The 22,614-nt window shown below is 42.5% G+C and overlaps 1 protein-coding gene across 2 annotated transcripts in view; it reads right to left on the bottom strand.

The window, feature by feature from the left end:
- PLXDC2 (plexin domain containing 2) overlaps nt 1–22,356 on the bottom strand; it is a 412,966-nt gene extending 390,610 nt beyond the window's left edge. Inside the window, exon 1 of one of the 2 annotated variants that reach the window (XM_075922487.1) lies at nt 21,530–22,356. In XM_075922487.1, coding sequence (XP_075778602.1) covers nt 21,530–21,638 — 109 coding nt within the window. In that variant the 5' untranslated portion in view covers nt 21,639–22,356. The remainder of the gene's footprint in view (nt 1–21,529) is intronic. The other variant, XM_075922486.1, reaches the window with a different exon arrangement.
- Nucleotides 22,357–22,614: the final 258 nt, after the last annotated feature.

The raw sequence follows: 22,614 nt of genomic DNA, 5'->3' as shown, positions 1-22,614 counted from the left end.
TGAAGCTCATTAGACAGACCTACAGAGAAACATGGCCAGATAAACTGTTAAATGGTAGGGGCTGGAATAGCTCCATACCTGCCCTGAGCACAGGACTGCTTCAGCCCCACTGGGCCCACTGGCCAGAGCAGCCCCTGTCTGTGGCACACTCAGCTCAGACCCCCTGCTGCAGGTTACATGCTGGCTCCTGGGGAAGCTTCACTGCATAACCCAGAGATGTTTTGCTGCAGGCACAGCAGTATAAGGCTATGTCTACACTACAATGATCTATTGGAAAAAGGTACGCAAACTGCGCTCTGCAATTGCAAACCTTTTTCTGAAATTTTTTTTTTGGAAGAGGCTTTTCTGAAATTTGGCCCATATATACTGGGCCAAATTTTGGAAAAGCCTTCTCTTTAGGAAGAACCCTTTTCCCCCCGTAGTGTAGATATAGCCTAAAAGAGCCCATAGCAAAGCCTCCCCAGGAGTTGCCAGCCCTGCTCCTATATAAGCTTTATACTACAGCCTCAGCACATGCAACATGCAATCACTGCAGCTACCTCCAGACTGCATCCCTCTGTTGGCAGAGGGATGCAAATAAAGCACTTCAAAAGTGCAAATGAGCCTGGGATATTTAAATATCCCGGGCTTTATTTGCACTTTCGAAGTGCTTTATTTGCATCCCTCTGCCAACAAAGGGATGCAGTCTAGAGGTAGCCCAGGATCTTTAGCAAGCACTGGTGCAGGAACTTTGGTGCTGGATGAGCGAGAGTTCACAGACCAAGATGAGAAAAGCAGCAAGATTTGGGCTGGAACTGTAACAAACATTCAAGGATGAGACCAATTCTCAGAAGCTGAAATAGCAGAAATCTGCACCCCAATTTATTCCCCCAAAACTGAAACTTGCCCAAAAGTTTGGAATCTGATGTGGCCAACTCCCTCATAACAGAACTGCCAATCAAAGTCCTCTTTAATTAAAATAATGAATTAGTTTCTTTTTCAGGTGTAAGAATCTTCTTAATGATAGATAAAGTTATTCTTTTCTATTCAAATTCAACTTTGACTAATATCAAAGGAGTAACACCTGTTTTAGATCATTTAGGCTACGCCAAGAAATGTCCCAAATTCATTTGGTTTGAACGAGAAAAAAAAAGAAGAAATACAGCTAAATACTCAGTTGACTGTGACCATCCATATAATTCTGCATGGGGGGAGGGAAGGCATCAAGGGACTAACCAGGTCTAGTGAGCTGGAACCAAAATCACCAGCAAATGTGACTTTGCTTTACCAGGCCACACAGACAGAGGAAACAGGATAAAGCAAAGAAGGTATGCTAAATACTGTTTTGTCAATGGATTTTTTTTGTATGTATTATATACTGTACTGGAAATAAAGCAACATCTGCAATGACTTGCAGCAGTAGCCATGAAGCAGAAAGTTCTGCAAAGCCAAAAATAGTTTGTCAGTAAAATCTGGCCACTGATGGTTCTCTCATTTTTGGGGGAGAAGGAGGGAAGGAAGGAGGTGTTATTTTGATGGGAGGGGGTTAAGTTAAACTTAAATTTGAAAATCTCTGCATTTCAGACATTTCAGATTCAGGATGAAAAATTTCAGCTGTTTATCATGCAAACCTTGTTTAACCTCAGTTATAAAACATGGTCTTAAATATAACTTTCAAAAATCTGAAAAATTAAAAAGATGTGAAAACTATATGAAACAATAAACAAAGTTGGCATTAATCTATAAGCAAGTAGTTTATTGTATCAATTTACTCTATATCAAGATGACTATTTAGTTCATTATGTATGTGTTCTGATTAGGATCCAGTAATTAATTGTACTGAGACTGGGGCCAGGGTTTTGCAATATACCGAATGCTAAGCTTCCAGTCCATAAATGTCTTTGCTGCAAATAAACCATAAGTCTATTATCTTTACAGCAGCTGCAGTCTGCAGAATATGCCCTCTTTTAATTTAATTCACTCATGAATTTCAATATTAACTAAGAAGCAAGCCTGAATGAATAATTTGCAATAAAGCCATGAGTTCATTAAACCCAGGCAAATGACCCAGCTGGACTGTTCACTTCAGCCATCTCACAAGAACCCAAACTGCAGCTTTTACAAAGCAAAATGGGCCAGCATAAGAGAGTTCACAGCATGTGGTCAAGAATGCTCACCAAGGAGAAGTCACAATTAGAGCTTGTCAGAAAATTGCATTTCCAGCCCTTAGGAAATTCTGACATTTTGAAACGTGTTCTCATTTCCAGGTGGAGCAAAAAAATCAAAAATTTCTCAAAATAGAAATTTCCCACTTCTGAAAAAAGTTATTCAGAAACTTTTTTTTAGGTAATGTAACATAAAATTTGTAAATAAAATGGCATTGCCACCCAAAGAAAATAAAAAAAATAAAGCTGAAATGAAACATTTTGACTCAAAACAAAATGAAAAAGTCGTAACAATTTGTACTGGCACATTCCCATTGAAAATTGGATCATAATCAACATATTTTCTCAATGGAAAATTGTTCTGATGAATATGTTTGACCTGCTCTAATCAAAATACTCATTTACCATTAAAAGGAACTTGTGATGGGCTGCAGACACAGAAGACGCCTTGAGATTGTTCCCCAGTATGTTGATCATATCATTGACACCCACCTTCTTGCTCTCTGGGTCTCCCCACCATTCTGTCCTGCTGGGCCAGATCCTCTGGTCTCCACCATACAAGGCACAGAGTTGGGGTAACTACCCCCCTGCAGAGCAATGCAGAGACTGACTCACGTCAGCTTTGGGAGGATGCAGTTTTAAGGCTCAGCACCCAGGAAACGAACCCCCGAATAGGACAACCCCCCCCAAAATCTGTCTATGTAAAAGTTTTGCATGGGAAATACTTATTAGGTAAGCTCCTTTCATCAATGAAAGACTGTATTTTCCCCCTAGATAATTATTTACACTGGGCCTAAATAAAAACTCTTTTGTTATTATAAGTACAAACAGTAGGATTAAAGGGTTTGCAACTGAAAACAGACAAATCAAAGTAAAACACAAATTTAAATTGCAACGAAAATGCACAGATAGTTCTAATTCGCTAGGGCACATCTACACAGCAGGGCTAAAGCTGAAATAAGCTAAGTAACTTGAGCTACATCAATTGCGAAGCTTAAGTCGAAATAGCACTCTTCCTCTGACTTCTCTTTCTCCTCATAAAATGAGGGTTATAGGAGTTGGAGTAAGAAATCCTCCAGCTCAACATTATTTCAACATTATGTTGAAATAAATGCTTGGGCTACGTCTACATTGGCCCCTTTTCCGGAACGGGCATGCTAATTTTTCAGATCGTAATAGGGAAATCTGCGGGGGATTTAAATATCCCCCGTGGCATTTAAATAAAAATGTCCGCCGCTTTTTTCCGGCTTTTAGAAAAGCCGGAAAAGAGCGTCTACACTGGCCCCGATCTGGCCCGATCCTCCGGAAAAAAGCCCTTTGAAGTAGGAATAAGAGATCCTCCGGAAAAGGGCTTTTTTCCGGAGGATCGGGCCGGATCGGGGCCAGTGTAGACGCTCTTTTCCGGCTTTTCTAAAAGCCAGAAAAAAGCGGTGGACATTTTTATTTAAATGCCGCAGGGGATATTTAAATCCCCCGCGGATTTCCCTATTACGATCTGAAAAATTAGCATGCCCCTTCCGGAAAAGGGGCCAATGTAGACGTAGCCCATATGTTTAGCTCCCCTGTGGCCAGAAAGAGCAAAGCAATGTGGACATCATCTTCAATTGCCATGCAATGTAGCGCAAGGCATTTTGGGAACATGAAAAACTTTCTATCAGCCACCTCTTTGCTACATAGCTCTCCAGGGGCTTGCAGTTTACTTTCACACCATTTGACATGAACAGTCCTTACTATTCACTCCAGCACCTGGCGTGAGAAATCATGGATACCAGACTTCTCTCCTATACCTAAGCATATTCAGTGCACTTAGGACATCATGCACTGCAGCAGAGCTTCTGTTGAACTTACTCTCAGATGAAGACAACTCGGATGCGGATAACAGTGTGACTAACACAGACAGCGGCGACTTGTCATTGCATTTGGCGGTCACAGAGCAGCTATACAAAGTAGAGCATCACTTTTGGGAAAGGGAAATCAGTGAGTGCCCCCCACTCACTGTTGATTTCCCTTTCCCAAAAGTGATTGCATCATCATGCGGGTATGGGATGAAGAGAAGTGGCTAAAGAACTTTAGGATGCGTAAAGCAACCTTCCTGAATCTGTGTGCAAAGCTGGCCCCTGAATTTCCCATGGGAAAACACTGAATTCAAAATGGATTTTAGTACCAGATAGTAATTAGGGTATTCACCTGGACAGTCCGGTATTTTCGCCTCCTGTCTGGTAAAAAAATTCAGAAAATACCAGACACCTAAGCTGTCCGGTATTTTCTGATTTTTTTCCCTGGCCAGGAGGTGAAAATGTCAGGCACCTGGCAACCCTACAAACACTCAGGGCCTCCCCAGGCCCCAACACCCCCAGCCCTCCAATCCCAGCCCCCATGCTTACCTGGTTCCGCAAGGCTGCAGGCACAAAATGGCTGCCGACAAAAAGACCAAGGGGAAGCAATGACTCCCCTGGGTCTTAGTGCTCAACCCCTCTGCTGTTCCTATCCCTGCACTCACTCTTTTAAGGGGACATGGTTTTTAATGCCGTTTTATTTTAATTTTTTATTTTGTGCCCAACAACTTTGGTCTCCCCTCCCTTTTTTTTTCCTTCAACAGAATTTTTTCCTGGTGGTTTTTTTTTTGGGGGGGGGGGCAGGTGTTCGATATTTTTGTTTCAACCATCTGGCAACCCTAGATAGTATAGTCATATGTCCTTCTAGACTTATGGGACAAACAAGACTGTTTACATATAGTTGAGTTGATCACCCAGACATTAATACATTTAAAACTATAAACAGATTCACACTTCATATGTCTATCTTCAAATACAAGAATGATACATGTGTAATTCCAAGAGATGGAACTGAACCTGGGATCTCTGGAGTCTCTACAGCTTGAGCTATAAAGCCAGTGGCTCTCAGCTAAGGCCTTACAGCTAACACATTCCCTCTCTCCATAAGTGGTCTAAGTGCCACTGCATGGGACAGTGAACCTCACCCAGCAGGTGTGTGGGTTACACATGCACCAAAATAGGATGTACAGATGCAGCAGAACGTCTAGTATTTTACACTTTCCATTTCTGCACTCTCTTCAAAACAGGCAGTCCCACTCATTCCTGAGTCCCCCTCCTTCCTTCCAGTTCCCACTTATTTCCTTTCCCTGCTGTTTTCCCCAAATAAAAACTCCTGTTCATTGAAAAATGGTCTCATTATTGCTTGAACTGCAGGAATTTGGTGGGGGATTAAAGGCAAATACAGGGAGTGCAGGGGCAACTTGTGGAGAGCCACATGAAAGGATCTCAAAAGAGGCCTTAAATAAAATTGTCCTTCAAGGCCTCTGATTTGCACTGCCCTGCTGTGCTCTCCTTATCACACAGGTGTCCAGCTATGCCAAGTCTCTGGCTAGACACGCTGCATCAGCCATACCCCTCCCCCAATCCTGACAGGTAAGTTTCCCCCTTGCTCTCACCCAGAGGTGGAGGCACACAACATGCTGCCCCCACAAAGGGAATGTCTTCATCCTCTTCCTGGAGGAACATGTGTATGGTCTTCAAGTAATGAGGCATTAGGTGCGCCACAACACATCACCATCACAATGGCTTGCTGCAAAATGGGCTCCATGCTCGCATTACTTGACATCTGTGCAGGAGACACAGCACCAAAAAGCAGGAGCATGCTGCCTCCCGCTATCTCACACAAGGGGAGGACTATACAACCCCAGTGACGTGAGCCCCTCTAACCACCCACTCCAGAGTTTTGATTGCAGCGGGCCCCATAAGTATAGCTGAGAATGCAAAGCTGCCCAAAATGCATTGCTCTCGAGTCGACAGCAGGCTCCCTAATGGGGATGTAATACTTCAGATTATATTCACTTCTTCCCTACAGTAAGGGCACAGACCTTTGACTTCACGAAAATTGGGTGGTAAGAAATCATCCATATTAGATTTGACTTTACCTCGTAATGTAGACGTACCCCATGAGGGCAAGTGGGCAGCTATTTTTCTAAGGGCCAGGTGTCCTGTGAGATCTGGGAGAAGCTGAGCTCAGAAAAAATAGGCTGTTGTTCCTCACTCTGAAGCACTTTGCAGAAGGTTAGTGATGTTGTTAACCCTCTAACATGGGCTGTATTAATTATAACAAGGGGAATCTGGAAGGGAAATTTAACTTCTGTTTTAACTGTATGCTTTGAATGTTTTGATTTTAGCCAAACTGTTCTAGTGAACTTTCTCAAGTAGTGTGATTCATCAGCTTTTCTTTAAATGTAGTAATGGAAAAAGAATCATTTATATTTTGTTATTCCCAGTTTTTGTATTTTCTTGTAACAAGGGTTTGCTTTAAATCTAAAGACTTCTGATTTAATGGAGTGACTGGTTAATCAGTTAGCTGGCTGTCTAGCAGTGGTCTACAGTAAAGGAATAGTCAGTCTGCATAGATTCCAACTGAGAATTTCTACAACCAACTGGAGGGAAGATGGTTCAGACCCCGCAAATAGTGAAGATTTGGTGATCAAAGACACTCACTGAGACTTCTTAGATGAACAAAATCTAAGATTTTGGGATCTCTCGGTTTCTTCTTGCATTGTGTGTAGTCTGAACTGTTCAAATTTTAATTTTGGTTTCCTCTGTTTATTTCTGTGGTGTCAAACCAGTGGCCACTATAGAAGCTACTCCTATAGTGAGCTAGTCACGCACAACTGGCCAAATTGCCACACGTGGTTAGTGGCTAGCATGTTGGACACCATGGGTTTATTGTAACTGCAAAGATAATGTCTCGGTTATAAAATAGCTATGTTATGTTGTAAAAATTAGACTATTTCTTCATCATAAGATTTTATAAAACCATGTAATTAAATATGTTTCTTTAGTCGCTTTTGGGACTTGACTGAGGAGGCTGACCCTGTGCAATCCTTGCTGAAAATCCTTAGACTCAACTCTGGGTCTCCAGCTACTTTTCTATGAGAGCTGGGGTTTAAGGCATTGGAGAAGGGCAATGATGAAGTCTAGCCCACACAGGAGAACAGAGAGGAAGGACATGGTAAGTAGGGTTGCCAGGTGTTCAGTTTTGAGCTTTCTGTTCAGGAAACAAATTGAGAAAATATAAATGTCCGGTATTTTCTAAATAAGATATAATGTAGATTGTGATGTAATGTCAAGTGTGTCCAGTATTTTTGTTGAAACCATCTGGCACCTCTAATGGCAAGGGCAATATGCAAGGCCTAGATAGCTATCTTTAAGTATATCCTTCAGCCCTCCCCTAATTACAAGGGTGCAAATCTACATCATCCTCTGAGCTGAAGTGTTCTCCATGCAATAGCTCTGCAGTGGCAGTGATGGGAAGAGTCCTTCTGTTTCACTGTCACTTTCAGGAAGTCATCCACCTCTCTAATTATTAGTTGGGACCTGGTGGGATTTCACCACCAAGTCCAACATTATTCTTGTATGTCCACAAGGGGAGGTGTGGACAGATTTTCAATAATGACAAATTGCATGCAAACAGACTGCAGTGTGCATGTATCTTCTGAAAATATGACCTGGGCTTCCACGGATATCACAAAGAGAACCACATGAGAAATCCAGAAGACAGACTTTGACTCAAACTCAACATTTTATATGATACAAGTATGGCAGCTTTTAGGACAGCATTTGTTCATTGTCTTGTACTCCCTCTCCTGACTCTCCAGAAGCAAAATAAAAGCAATGCAGGCAATATATAAATGTTAGCTCTCTTTCCCCAACCTTGAATTTCTTTAGTAACAAAATAGGAATAAAATACAGGAAGTTGCAGTCATGGTCTTGAGATTAAACAAAAACATCTAAATATAAATTTGGCACAACTGTGACACCTTCAAAACAGCCAAAACTTTGAACAACAGCAGTGTGAAAACAAATTCTTACACAACTCTTTCCGATGGCTGGAAAAGACAAGTTTCAACAAAGCTTTTGAACCTCAGCATTCCAAGCTAAGCTTCCAAATCCATATTTACATTTACAAATAAATGTGATGTCAGAATGGTTGAGCACATGAAAATGCCACTGAAACCAATGTGCAATGCTCATCATCGCAAAAAAAAAAAAAAAAAAAAAAAGAATCAGGCCACTTCATTTAGGTGCCTGAACATTGATTTACAAGCTTAACTTGACGCACTCAGCTTAGAAAATTTTGGCTAATGCAGGTTGAACCTCTCTAATGCAACACTCTCGGGACCTGACTGGTGTTGAACCAGAGATTTTCCTGAACCATGGAAGATCATTATTGTCTAGCAGCATTACCAACATTTCCACTGCTCTTAGAAGATATTTAGTGGTAAATTAGATCTCTAAAATTGCACAGAACACTAACACCAGTTCCAGAACTGGTTACTGTAAACATATTTTATGAGACCATGGAAAATTTTATCATCTCCATAATAAGTGGACATCCAGCCAAATAAAGTCATGCCAAACCATATATGTTGCCAAACGCAAGGGTTCTAGACTAGAGAGGTTCAACCTGTGCTACTAAAGGTTATAATGGTAGAATACCGCCTTTTACAATCAGTCCAGCCAGAGCTTTCATACAAAAAAAAGTCAAAATTACACCTCAAGTAGGATATTTTCCATTCAGGATTTGCAAGAGTCACTGTCTGATAAAAACAACATCTAAATAAATTAACAGGAGAAAACAATGCAATCTAGCAGTAACATAACTGCAACAGAAAAGTCATTGGGCTAGAACCTGCCCTTGGAAGTCAGTTGAATTGCATAGGACAGAAACTACTGTACCCACCGCAATTATAGAAGGAATTGTAAAAGTTATAATGCTATAAGAGAGCCTTAGTATAGGTTACCAATGACTAAAGTTGTTACAATGGAACACCTACATAAAAAGGTACAGAAATGCCAGCAGCTACTCATTATGTCAGAACACATATGTATAGCATTATTAAAGTTGAACTAATGAAGAGAGTTATACATTGTATTTGACCTCTAGTAAGAAATGTTCACATGCATAAAGATACACTACATGTGATGGATATGAAATACATAACATGCTCTACTAAAATGGCTCTACAATGCTATTCACTAAGAACAAGTATTCACTGGCCACTGTGGAATTCAGATAATGTTTATTTTAAAAGGCCAAAGCCCCTAAAAAAACTGAGAAAGAAACCCATTTCAAGAGAGAAGAACTCTAAACTAGAAATTAAAAAGTTTTCCTGTCTGGATATGCTAGAAAAATTAGGTTAAAACTACACATACTGTGGACAGACTAGCATAGGTCCCTATCTAGGAAACCAATGAGACTTCTTGCATTCTTACCCTTCCATACTTAAGTGCCTTGGGGATTCAGAATAGTCTCTCTTGGATCTGCACTGCAGCCCTGATCTGCTCCACTGAAATCAACACAAATACTATATCAAATGAAACAACACCACTATACGCAGAGGATATATTCCTACATATTTCTGTTGAAGTTAGAGGAATCACTGTTACATAAAGTTTTTCAAACCCATAATTAATAAATACTCAACAGAGCAGATTGCAGAATGCGGATTGCAGAGGGAAAGATATGTGGGGCCAGGCTTAAAAGGACTACAGGCAGTCCCCGGGTTATGTACAAGATAGAGACTGTAGGTTTGTTCTTAAGTTGAATTTGTATGTAAGTCGGAACTGGTACATATTGTACCCCAGGTGTCCCCAAGTCAGCCGCTGCTGAAACTGACCAGCGGCTGACTACAGGAAGCCCGAGGCAGAGCTGCTCTGCCCCGGGCTTCCTGGAATCAGCCTCTGATCAGTTTCAACAGCGGCTGAATCTGGACACCTGCGACAGAGCAGCTGGGGCACTGCCAGGTAGGTCCCCTCAGCGCCGCACCTCAGCGCTGTGGGACCAACCCGGCAGCCCCCCCAGCTGCTCTACCCCAGGAATCCTGATTCAGCCGCTGCTGAAACTGACCAGCGGCGAGAAAAGCCTGGTCTGCGGAGGGGCGGGGGCGCACTAGCTGCGCCTCGCCTCCCCAGCAGACCAGGGAGACGTGGAGCGGCTTCTCTCGCCGCGGAGGACGCAGGCGGCTGGACCGCCGCGGTGCGTCTCAGCAGTCTGCTGGGGGGGGGGGGGCGCGCAGCTAGTTCGGGGTTCCCTCACCCTGTTGTGGAGGCAGGAAAAGGGAATAAGGGAATTTGTGTGCAGCCATCTTGGTCTTGTTAACAAGAGAGCAAGAGTCAGGCTAAGTCTGTGGCCTGACAACGCGAGATCTGTAATTAGACGCTGCCTTCGCCTCTCGCCTCCATACGGAGATAAGGATAGAATGCTGACTCTGGTAGGGACCTTGAGATAAGGAGCATCTAGGTGGAACTAAATAACTGTTAGCCATTGGTGTTTGTAATGGGAAGGAGACTAATTGTTATTGTTATTATATTTAATAGACAGTATATAAACTGCTTCATAATTGCTTGTATTCGAAGATCTGCCTCGGTGAGGGGGGGGGACTCCCCCCCTGTCCGAACCAGTTTTTCCCTTGCTGCAGCTCGTAATAAAACTGCCTCTGGCTACTTGTTGCTTACAAACTCAGAGTGAGGACAATGTTTTCTTCCACACTGTTCTTAAGTAGGGATCTGATATAAGTCGAATCCACGTAACCCGGGGACTGCCTGTATATCAAGAAGGGCCAGAACAAAAATAATCAAGAAAGTGTTCTGTGATGAAGCAGAGAACCCAGCATTCACCAAACAGCATCAAAAGGGATTTTCTAGTATGTTTCCATGCTCATTTGCCATAAAGAACACCAAAAGATGAAAAACACCACAGTAAAACTCCAATAGTCCGGCATCCAATAGTCTGGCACTCCTAATAGTCCGGCATCAAAATGGCAAGAGGCTAGGGAGTGAGCTTCGGCAAAAAATGAGTCACAAGGTAACAGCGGCAGCAGCTGAACTGAGCAAAAAGGGTAAAAAAGGCTTACAAAAACTAAAACATTACAGTATACTGTATATAGTATGTACAATAAAAAGGGTTAAGAACACTCTATATACAGTACATAACGAATTCAGTATGTATAACCAGCTTATAGTACCTCCTGATAGTCCGGCATATCTGATAATCTGGCACCACCTAGGTCCCATAGGTTCCGGATTATCGGAAGTCAAGTGTAATTTGATATGGCTTCTCTATGCATTTCAGGGTGAAAAGAAATCTCATGGGTGGATGTTCATTCCTTTTTGTTTTTGTAGTACTCTAGTTTGGTATTACTGACCCTTGCCAATTGGGGAACAACATGTTAGATTCCACTGTACCGCATTCACAGCCCATCCCTAACTAGCACTTCAATGATCTGATGTCCCACATTGCTGGCAAGTTAGCACTAGATCAAAATGAATACCATTTGCTTGGTATCCCAAAACCCTCTTTCTTGTGCCTCCCACTGAGCTTCTCTCTCCCCAAATGTTGATATACATGAGATTGCTTAAAACTTAAACAGCAAAACTTTGTTATAACCAAATTAAATTCCATCACTGGGCAATGACAAGCTTGATACTGTTTTAAACTCCAGTTTCAAGTTAAATTTGTGGGGAGAAAACCAAGGATAGAATTTGATAGGAATTAGTCCCAAAACAAATGAAAATTTTCTCGATCATTTTGATCTCTACCATATTGCACTTACCATCGTGGGAAATGTAGTATGAAAAGCAGATGCCTAGTTTAAGACAAAGTGCTCATAACTGTTTTTTAGTATCAATTTACACTAACCTAAATGATTTCTGGGTCTACACATATAGATAAATATACTTGGGATTAGGATTTGGGGGTGAAGATGTGTGAGGGTCTGAGAATAAAACCTTACTGTGGTTGTATCATTACATCATCCAAACTGAAGTTAGCTTTAATCATTGCTCCATCAATAAAGACTGACAGACACAAAAAAGATGGGCATACACAAGCTGAGAGGGGCTGCAACTACTTTGGAGAATAGGGTCATAATTCAAAATGATCTGGAGAAATGGTCTGATGTAAATAGGGTGAAGCTTAATAAGGACAAATGCAAAGTACTCCACTTTGGAAGGAACATCCATTTCACACAGAATGGGAACTTCAGGGGGTAGCTGAGTTAGTCTGTTAGGGTATGTCTACACTACCACCCTAGTTCGAAGTAGGGTGGTAATGTAGGCAACCGGAGTTGCAAATGAAGCCCGGGATTTGAATTTCCTGGGCTCCATTTGCATCTCGCCGGGCGCCGTCATTTTTAAATGTCCGCTAGTGCGGACTCTGTGCCGCGCAGCTACACACGGCACGGACTAAGTAGTTCGGATTAGGCTTCCTAGTCCGAACTACCATTACTCCTCGTTACTACCCTTAGAGAAAAAAAAAGCAAGCAAATGGTCTGGTAGCACTTTATAGACTAACAAAACATGTAGATGGTATCATGAGCTTTCGTGGGCACAGCCCACTTCTTCAGATGACTGGAGGTATGACTAGAGGATAAGAAACTCTAAATAAATAAGAGAAGGGAAGTGGTGATGGAAGTTGGGAGGGGGAAGAGAAAGATGCTCTGTCATCCACCCCTCTACCTCTATACATAAAGTATCAGGAGAAAGGGTGCTAAACCTGAGTAGATAAAGATCAAAGTCAGTGGATGGATTGGTAAGGCAGGAAAGATACCATTCAGAAAGTTGTTAGCACCTTCAGTGATAAAGGCTCCACCACCCCATATCTTGATTAAGTCCATAAGTAATTGAATTGAATTTGCATATGTATTGTAATTCCAAGCTTTCCCTGTGGATATGGCTTGAGGAGTTGGCCTGTGACAAGCCAGCCACCTTCAGATTTGTGAGATTATGGTTAGGTAAACAGAAATGTTCTGCCACTGGCTTCTGAGTATTTTCTTTACGTATATCGGATTTGTGTCCATTGATTCTTTCACATAGAGAATGTCCAGTTTGACCAATATATACATATGCAAATTAAATTACTTATGGACTTAATCAAGATATGGGGTGGTGGAGCCTTTATCACTGAAGGTGTTAACAACTTTCTGAATGGTATCCTTCCTGCTTTATCAATCCATGCACTGTCTTTGATCTTTATCTACTCAGGTTTAGCACCCTTTCTCCAGATACTTTATGTATAGCACCCCCCTTCCCTTCTATTTATTTTGAGTTTTCTTATCCTCTTGTCATAACTCCGGTCATCTGAAGTGGGCTGTACCCACGAAACCTCAGGATACCATCTATATGTTTTGCAGGACAATGTAGCACTTTAAAGACTAACAAGATGGTTTATTAGATGATGAGCTTTCGTGGGCCAGACCCACTTCCTCAGATCAAAGCCCACGAAAGCTCATCATCTAATAAACCATCTTGTTAGTCTTTAAAGTGCTACATTGTCCTGCATTTTGCTTCAACTACCCCAGACTAACACGGCTACATTTCTATCACTAATCTATATGTTTTGTTAGTCTATAAAGTGCTACCAGATAATTTTCTTACAGAATGGGAAGTGACTATCTAGGAAGGAGTACATCAGAAAGGGATTTAGGGGTCATAGGGACCACATGCTAAATAGGAGTCAAAGTGTGACATTGTTGCAAAAAGAAAAAAGCAAACATGATTCTGGGATGCATTAACAGGAGTGTTGTGAGCAAAACATGAGAAATCATTCTTCCGCTCTACTCTGGACTGATTAGGCCACAATTGAAGTATTAGGTCCAGTTCCGGGCACCACATTTCAAGAAATGATTAAAGGTCTAGAAAATATGAGCTATGAGGGAAGGCTGAAGGAATAGGGCTTGTTTGGTTTGGAAAAGAGAAGCCCGAGAGGGGACGTGATAGCGGGGTTTCAGGTATCTAAAAGGATGTCGGGGGGGGGGGGGGGGGAGGAATTGTTCTCCTTGATCTCTGATGACAGGACAAGAAGCAATGGGCTTAAAATTGCAGCAGGAGAGGTTTAGGTTGGACATTAAGAAAAAATTCTTATCAGGGAGGTTAAACACTGGAATAAATTGCCTGGAGATAGAGGTCTGTCAAACCTGCTCTTATGTATGTCAGGGGTGGTCTAGGCAGTGTTTGGTTCTGCCATGGGGGGAGGGGTCTAGACGTGACAATCTCTTGAGGATCCTTCCAGTTCTAGGATTCTAAGTTTCTAATTTATACAGAAGATTATATTGTTGAGCTGATGACTGACTGTCCATGGGCTTTGTGATAGGAAGAAATCTTTACCTTCGGATCGGGTAATGATTAATAAGATAATTCTGAAGTTATACAATTGTGCATGTGAAAGTTGAACTTACAAATGTAGCATTACGTACAAAAATAACTGCATTCAAAAATAAAACATTCCACTTGGTCCCATTTTTTGTTCGCCCAGTCAAACAAGTTTGGTTACAATTTGCAGGAGATAATACTGCCTGATTTTTGTTTTTAATGTCACCTAAAAATGAGAGATGTGGCAGTGTTACAGCAAGCATCGCAAGATATTTAGGTGACAGATGCGCGAAGGATTCATGTGTCCCTTCATGCTTTACCCACCATTCCAAAGGACATGTATCCACAATGATGTTGGGCTCTCCTTGATAATTCTCCAAAGCAAAGTGGCCCAGTGCATGTTGATTTTCATCATCTGAGTCAGATGACACCAGCAGAAGATTGATTTTCTTTTGTGGGGGCTTGATTCAGTAGTTTCCCCATCCAAATGTTGCTTTAAGACTTCTGGAAGAATGTTCCACATCTTGTCCCGCTCAGATTTTGGAAGGCACTTCAGATTCTTAATTCTTGGGTCCAGTTCTGTAACTATTTCTAGAAATCTCACATTGGTACCTTCCTTGTGTTGTGTCAAATCTGCAGTAAAAGTGTTCTTAAAACGAACATATGTTAGCAATCTTGGATGATGACCTATAACATGAAATATATTGCACAAAGCAGGTAAAATACACAGGAGACATACAATTCCCCCCACCCCACAGAGTTCTGTCAATTTAATTAAAGCATTTTTAATAAGCATAATCAGCGTAGAAATGTGTTCTCTGGAATGGTTGGCTGAAGCATGAAGGGGCATACAACTGTATAGCATATCTGGCATGTGCATACCTTGCAATGCCAGCTACAAAAAATGTGATGTGAATGCCTGTTCTTATTTTCAGGTGACATGGTAAATGAGGTATCTCCCATAAATGTAAACAAACTTTGTCATGTTCAGACAATTGCAAAGATAATCTAATGCCTAGTGGACTTGTAGGCACTGAAGTTTTACCTTGTTTTGGTTTTGAGTGCAGTTATGTAAAAAAATATTAAGTTATTCTTTCACAAAGATTGCTCTGCAGTATTTGTATGAGGTGACCTGAAGAATACTATTTTTTAATCATTCCCACTGTGTAAATATTTGTAACAAAAATATAAAGCAAGCATTATACATTTTGTATTCTGAGTGGTAATAAAAAATATATTTGAAAATGTAAATAAAAAAATAAATTTACATTTGCAGTCTATTATTTAACAGTGCAATAAAGTGTGATTAATTTTTAAATTGTAATTAATTCAACCAATTAACTAAAAAAATTAACTGTTTAACATCCCTAAAAACTACTGCTACACTGAATTAGGAATTTGTGTGTACACTTGCTTGAGAGACTGAAGTAACTGTGAAAAAAGAGAATTCCTACACTTTCTGAAAAGGGCCCATCAATTTATCTTTCATCCTCTCAAACTGGTGACTAAAAGTCTTACCTTAAAAATCAATATAACTGATTAATTAGATACACAGTCTGGCTGTTATGTATGAAACCTACTGAACATGGTTTATCACTAGTTGGAGCCATCATTCTCCAAGTCCGACAGTCTGCAGCTTACAGAGTTTTTAAAGCTGTGACTAATGGAGTCTTCTTTCTGCAAGTGCACTCAGTCCTAACCAGCTAACCTCTTCAGGACATCAGAAAGCCTGCTGAACCCAGACAGCCTTCTCTTTGAAACAGCCAAGTGTTTCAGGTTGGAACAAGTTTTCTACCTGCTTTGTGAACAAAACTTGCAGGATTCCAACATACTCTCCATAGCAAGTTTTTCCTCAGACTGGCATGGATTGTCAGTTGATAGTGGCACAGGACTCAATAGAGCTTTGGGAAATTCTAACTTCAATACCATGACTGAACCCTCTTAAGGTTTGTCTGAGTTCAAGGGAAGAACAGAACATTTCTCTGGGAAGTGTGGCAGGCAGTTCTACATAGAGCCTACTATACCATGGGACTGCCATTCTCATTTCCGTGGATCTCTCAGGTACACAGGTTACATATGCCATCACCTTCATGGTCCCTCAAGTCCATTTCTTCATTAGAGTATTCCAATGAAATAATTTTTGAACTTCATGGAGTTTTCATGCATCCCCTGAGGCTTTCACAAGACATAGGATATGGTCCTGTGTTTTATTTTACATTAAGTGTATCTGTGGTGGTAAACTAAATTACCAAAAAATAGCAATTTTTTAAAATCCAATTTACTTTTCATCATTAATTATATTTGCTGACAGTTTGGATAAGGGAAAACAGTCAGTTCCATTGTGTCTTACAAAAAACAGGACAATGTAGCACTTTAAAGACTAACAAGATGGTTTATTAGGTGATGAGCTTTCGTGGGCCAGACCCACTTCCTCTGATCAAATAGTGGAAGAAAATTGTCACAACCATATATACCAAAGGATACAATTTAAAAAATGAACACATATGAAAAGGAGAAATCAAATTTCACAACAGAAGGGGGATGGGAGGAGGGGTGAGATAAATAGGGAGGGGAAGGTAAATGTCTGTGAGCTAATGATATTAGAGGACATACCACACTAATACCAACCCTGGTACCTTCCCTTGCAACAAACCCCGTTGCCAGCTTTGTCCACATATTCACTCTGCTGATACCATTATTGGACCTAACCAAGTGAGTTATAAGATCAAGAACACATATTCCTGCTCATCCAGAAATATAATTTATGCCATCATGTGCCAAAAGTGTCTATCTGCTATGTACATAGGACAAACATCTCAGACACTTCGCCAAAGAATCAATGCCCACAAAACAGATAGACAGGATCACAAAGAAAAAACAGTTGCTTGTCATTTCAACCAGAAGGACATTGTCTCAACTACTTGATTACCTGCATCCTGCTTCAAAGACCTTTTAAGACTACACTTGAAAGAGAATCCTCTGAACTGTCATTCATGCTTACATTTGACACTTTACACTTGAGCTTAAACAAAGACATCAATTAGATTCCCCAATTATCACCTCTAATAATATCATTAGCTCACAGACATTTACCTTACCCCTCCCCCCATCCTTCTTCTGTTCTGAAATTTCATTTGTCCTTTTCATATGTGTTCATTTTTTAATTGTATCCTTTGGTATATATGGTTGTGACAATTTTCTTCCACTATTTGATCGGAGGAAGTGGGTCTGGCCCACGAAAGCTCGTCACCTAATAAACCATCTTGTTAGTCTTTAAAAATGCTACATAGTCCTGTTTTTTGTTTCAGCTACACCAGACTAACACGGCTACATTTCTATCACTATTGTGGCTTACAGTGAGTTAAGTGAGTAACAAGTCTGATACAAATGCTACAAGGGAATGTTTACAAATAAGTTGTTTTCTGAGGAATTTTTTTTAAGTCCATCACCTGTAACTATTGATCATACTGATGAACCCAGAAGGCCTCTAGAGAAACATGTTATTAGAAACCCTGAATGTAGAGACTCAATTCAACTCGATAGTGTGTGTCTAACCTGGGACAAACACCTTTGCATAGCAGCAAGATTTCAAATTGCACATTTGGAAAAAATTATAATACATCAAAGGGAGAAAGTAGAAAAAGTAAGGAAGCAAAAGAACTCACCACAGTTTCATAAAGGGAATCCTAAACTCTGCTTATGTGACATGTGTTGGCTTTATTGCTAAACCCAAGTATCAGTAATTGCCACTTGCCTTTCTCTATTTGATTTTCCCTTCACAAATGCCATAAAGGGTATATTTATTTGTGAATTTAAAGCAAGTAAACCAGAAGTTACCAAACATATGTACCGCTTAGTATTCTGTTTCTTTTGCTAATTTGATGAAATATTGATCAGTCAAGTTTCCTAATACCTAATGATAAAAAAAAAGCAAACACACACTGCAACAGGTTTGAAAGTTTCCATATTAGCTAAAAATTAGCATAATAAAACAGTCCTACTGTCCCTCTAAATAGCAATATTTGAAAACTTGACAGTGAATATAAATTATACCAAAACTCTGGAACACGCTTTGATAGAACAAAAATTACTATAGCAGCCTTCTAATTTTGACCAATCATGTTTTCAGAAAAATAACACGTGCAAGGCTTTTTGTGAAAATGCTTAAACTAGTAAGCCCTTATTACTGGTAGTTTTAATTTTTCAACTAGATTCCAAAAGAACATTTGTTTCAGCTCACTGAACTCATTTCATGTTCAGTTTGACTAGCACACATTTAAGAATCTTGACCCCTGACTTATGATATTTCTAGTCAGCAAAATTAAGCTCCATAGAAATACAAATATAGAAAAAAGATAATGTAAGACAACTGGTCAGAAATGTTTTTAAAAGAACCATGTCTGCTGAAACACTAAGTTACAAGGGGCAACGGTTCTGCCCTCTAGTGGAGATGCTTTCTAGTCATAAGCACACAAATACTTCAAATTGAATTCCACAATCTGGAACTTTGTTATAGCCAAACGTGTTTGCTATAAAACTATTGATTGCTGAACATCAAACCTCCAGATAAGTGGTTATCTCGGGAAGTTTGAAAGGACTAGTTCTGAACTGCTAGCAAAAGCTATACAAAACTGTGGCATAGCAAACTGTGACTTATTTCATATAAAACTAATATTTGTTTGATAACATAATCCTCTCTGTAAACCAGTTATTCAAGAGTCTATATCACATGTATTGTTTACATTTTCTATTTTCCTTTGATTTCAAACACACCAATCTATTTTATTCCTGGGAGTGTAAATAATGCATGGTTCAAACAAACTAATCAAACTGCCATTAAGCATTTGCAGCAACTCCAAAGATTTTTGGTTCTGTTTAAAATGAAGATTCTTAAATTTGTCTGAAGGGGAATGATATTAATATTGATATACAAGTAAAACTTTTAAATGCCGCTTTTTTACATTTTGCATCACAGGCACTGAAGTTGAATACAGATGTTCATTTTCAAAAAGGTCTTTCTTGGACACACGGATATCAATTCATGGAATAACTTTCAGAATATATTTGTGTCGCATTCAAGTTTCAGAACAGCATTCTTTACTTGCTGTGGGAAATAACACTTTAGTCTAGTCAATTGTGCTTTTCTATCAAAGAATGAAAGAACCATACATATTAAGGCTGAATGAATTTCAGTTTCTATTATTGAACTTCTACAACATGCTTGTGATAGGAACAAATTTCAGAAACAGGATTTTAAAAGATAAAAAGATAACAAGCCTCACAACAAATTAAAAGTTGTCATTTAAAATTTGCATTTTACCATTATGAGAAAAGATTCTCTTAAAGTCTGATGAAATAATCTGTATTTAGCACAAAATAAAATTCACTCAACCATTTTTTCATTTCATGCCATTCAAAGTTTAATTTTACTTTACCTGATAAAACACCCCATATTAACAAATCAATAACAGATTAATGAGCAGGTGGTACACCATTCTATCTAGTGCTGAGATTGTTGATCTAGGCTTTAAAGTTGCATTATTTTAATAATGTCAATGAATGACCAACAGTGTGCATTGATCATTCTTCATCAATTGACCGCATTTAATCAAGAAATTATTGACACTTCCTCAGCACAAATACATCTACTGTGGCAAATAACTACTTCACATGCTCAAACTACAGCTGTAGATCTCTATTATTTTCTTTACCTATCATCTCACCCTTTTCTTTAGTGATTTACAATAACTAGTATTAGTGTATGTTTTCTAAAGTCAAAACCCTGGCAATGGCAGCACTAGATTTCACATACACATGTTGATCAAGATTATATGAAAACTCTCCTTCGGGGTTTTCCCTTCGGCCTGAACTGACATGTGAACCCTCAGCAACCTGCTAATTCCTAAACCCAACAACAGGCCTTTCCTGTCTGATATAGCCCACCCAAGGGGATAATCATAAAACTCATATCTATCCTGTTCTGGTCACTCAATTCTTCACATTTGTATCAAACCTTCTGTACAAAGGGGGATTGGTTTTGTGACAGTTTGTAGAGGAGCTACCAGGACTCTGTTCGGGGTTAACTCTGCAGGGGGCAGAGGAGACAGAGTTAAAGTCTCTAAAGATGAGTGTTCAATGATAATAAACTACTTGCATTTCCAAACCTGAGCCCTGACACAGCAGCTTTCAATTATTATTCTTAGCCTCCTAATATGCTAAATGTGTTCACCCCCACCCCATTCCTCAGCCAACTTTTCCAAGCATGCCAAGACTTCTCTGGCAATTCCTCCTCAGGATCACAAGCATGCAAAGATCTATAGGATATGATGATCCGGAAGGAGACACTTCGGAGAAACACTGGCTAGAACCTGGCTGGCCCAATACACAGGTGGCTGGCCCAATACACTAACTTACTCTTGGAAAGTTTTGAACTCGAGGACCCTAAACGGGTTACAAACAAAGTAGGTCAGCAGTGGGGTGCTGTCTTCACTAATGGCCTGATTTTCAAGGCAGCGAGCAACTGCAGCTCCCGCTGACTTCTACTGGAGTGGAGGTTGCTCAGTACCAAGTTGTGGGAGTGCCCCTGCTTAGGGACTATCCCTCTTCGGCATCAATAGGTCAGGTAGTGAAGCACCAGCCCTTTCCGTGGCATGTGCGGGCTGAGGCCAGGGGCTCCCTTCTGCACGCGCCTGGCCACGCGCAGCTGCCGGGTCTCTCCAAAAGGCTACGGGCGACGAGCCCGGGTCTTAGCTCCCCGCAGACTCTGCCTCCCACTGCCCAGCCCCTGCAGCGCGTCTCATGGCTGGAGAGCTGGGGGGGCTGCTGGGGCCCCAGTGAAAGTTGGGAGAGGAACATGGAGCCTCCCGTAGCCCAGCTGAGTCGCTCCTGATGTACCCACGCTAAGCCAGAGACGAGGGGGCGGGGAGGTCCCAGCGCCAAGGCAGTGATCTCCCCACGGACCCAGAGGGAAGAGACGCCCCCAGGCGCAGTATATGACTGCTGCAGACCCCCCCCCCCCGCGCGCCTGCCGTTCATCAAAGGGGGGGGGGAGGAGCACGGGGCAAGCTTCACCCAGCGCCTGCGGGGAATGGGATCTGTGGCCACGGTGAGGGGCTGCGGACCGGCGTGTGCCCGGCCAGGTGTCTCGCCCGCCCCCGGCCAGCGCGGAGGAGCCGCTCCCCCCGCCCCCGAGCAGCCCCGGGGAAGTTGAGCAGCGGCAGCAGCTCTTACCCTGAGGTCGCCTGGCCGCCTCCCCGTCCACGAGCTGGAAGCGGGCTGCCAAGCACTGGGCAAGGAAGAGCGCTGCAGCCGCTAAGTGGCCGTGCCTCGGGCTCGCCATCGCCCCGAGCCTGCCGGGCTCGCTCGCTTCGCCGCTCGCCTGCGGGGGGGCCCGGGAGAGTCCTGCAGATCCCGCCGGTCGCCGCGGTTCGCATCGGCTCGCCTCAGCCGCGGGGAGACGCCTGGCTCGCTCCCTCCGGCGGGAGCAGCCCCGGATCGCAGCCGCTGGCGAGAACAAGCCCCGCTCCGGCCGCCCAGCGCCCACCGCGCCCTCCTTGCGGCGGCTGCCCGGACCCGAGCCCCGCCGCCCGCCCAGGGGGAGGGGGGCTGCTGGCTCCTCTCCGCGAGCACTTCAGGGCGAGCCCTCGCCCCTGCCCGTCAGCGCCGGCAGGGCAGCGACACCGCTCGGCGCGGCGCTAGGGGAGGAGAAACCGCACGAGTCCCCCCCTCCCCTCCTCCGGACTGGGCGTCTTGCGCTCCAGCCCCGTGGGGTCGGGCCAGCGAGTCAGCTCAGCGCCTGGCGGCGGGGACCCAGCGCAGGGCACCAGGTCGGGGCTGGAGCGGGAAGGGAAGCGGGCTCCTGGCTCTACGTGGGGAGTGCGAGCTGCTGGCGGGGTGCCCCGAGCTGCCCCGCTCCCCTGCCTCGGGTCCAGGCTGCCGGAAACGACCTGCCCAATGGCTGCACTTTCCTAGGGCTGAGAGAGGGGAGCCCGCGTCTCCCTCCTCCTCGGGAGAGGCAGGCGCTCCGCGCTCAGCTGCACCTCTCCCGCTTCCCAGCGCCCCCAGCCCACGTGGGGCGAGAGGGGGACCCAGCCCCCCCTTCTCTTCCCCACAAGCCCGGATTGCTGGAGAGCACCGCTCTCCCCACAGCAGGGCTCTGCGCGGAGCAGCCTGGCCGCAGGCCCCGTTCAGTCGGGGAAGGATGGAGCAAAAGAATCAAATTAAAAGAGGATTTGTCCTTAGACGGGAAGATAAAGAGACATTTGGGTTATTGGCGAGATGAATGTTTTGGAAACCCCCCAACCAGAGTTGTTCAT

Source organism: Pelodiscus sinensis, chromosome 2, assembly GCF_049634645.1.
Source record: "Pelodiscus sinensis isolate JC-2024 chromosome 2, ASM4963464v1, whole genome shotgun sequence".
Taxonomy (NCBI): Eukaryota; Metazoa; Chordata; order Testudines; family Trionychidae; genus Pelodiscus; species Pelodiscus sinensis.
This window is presented reverse-complemented; position numbering and strand designations above follow the sequence as displayed.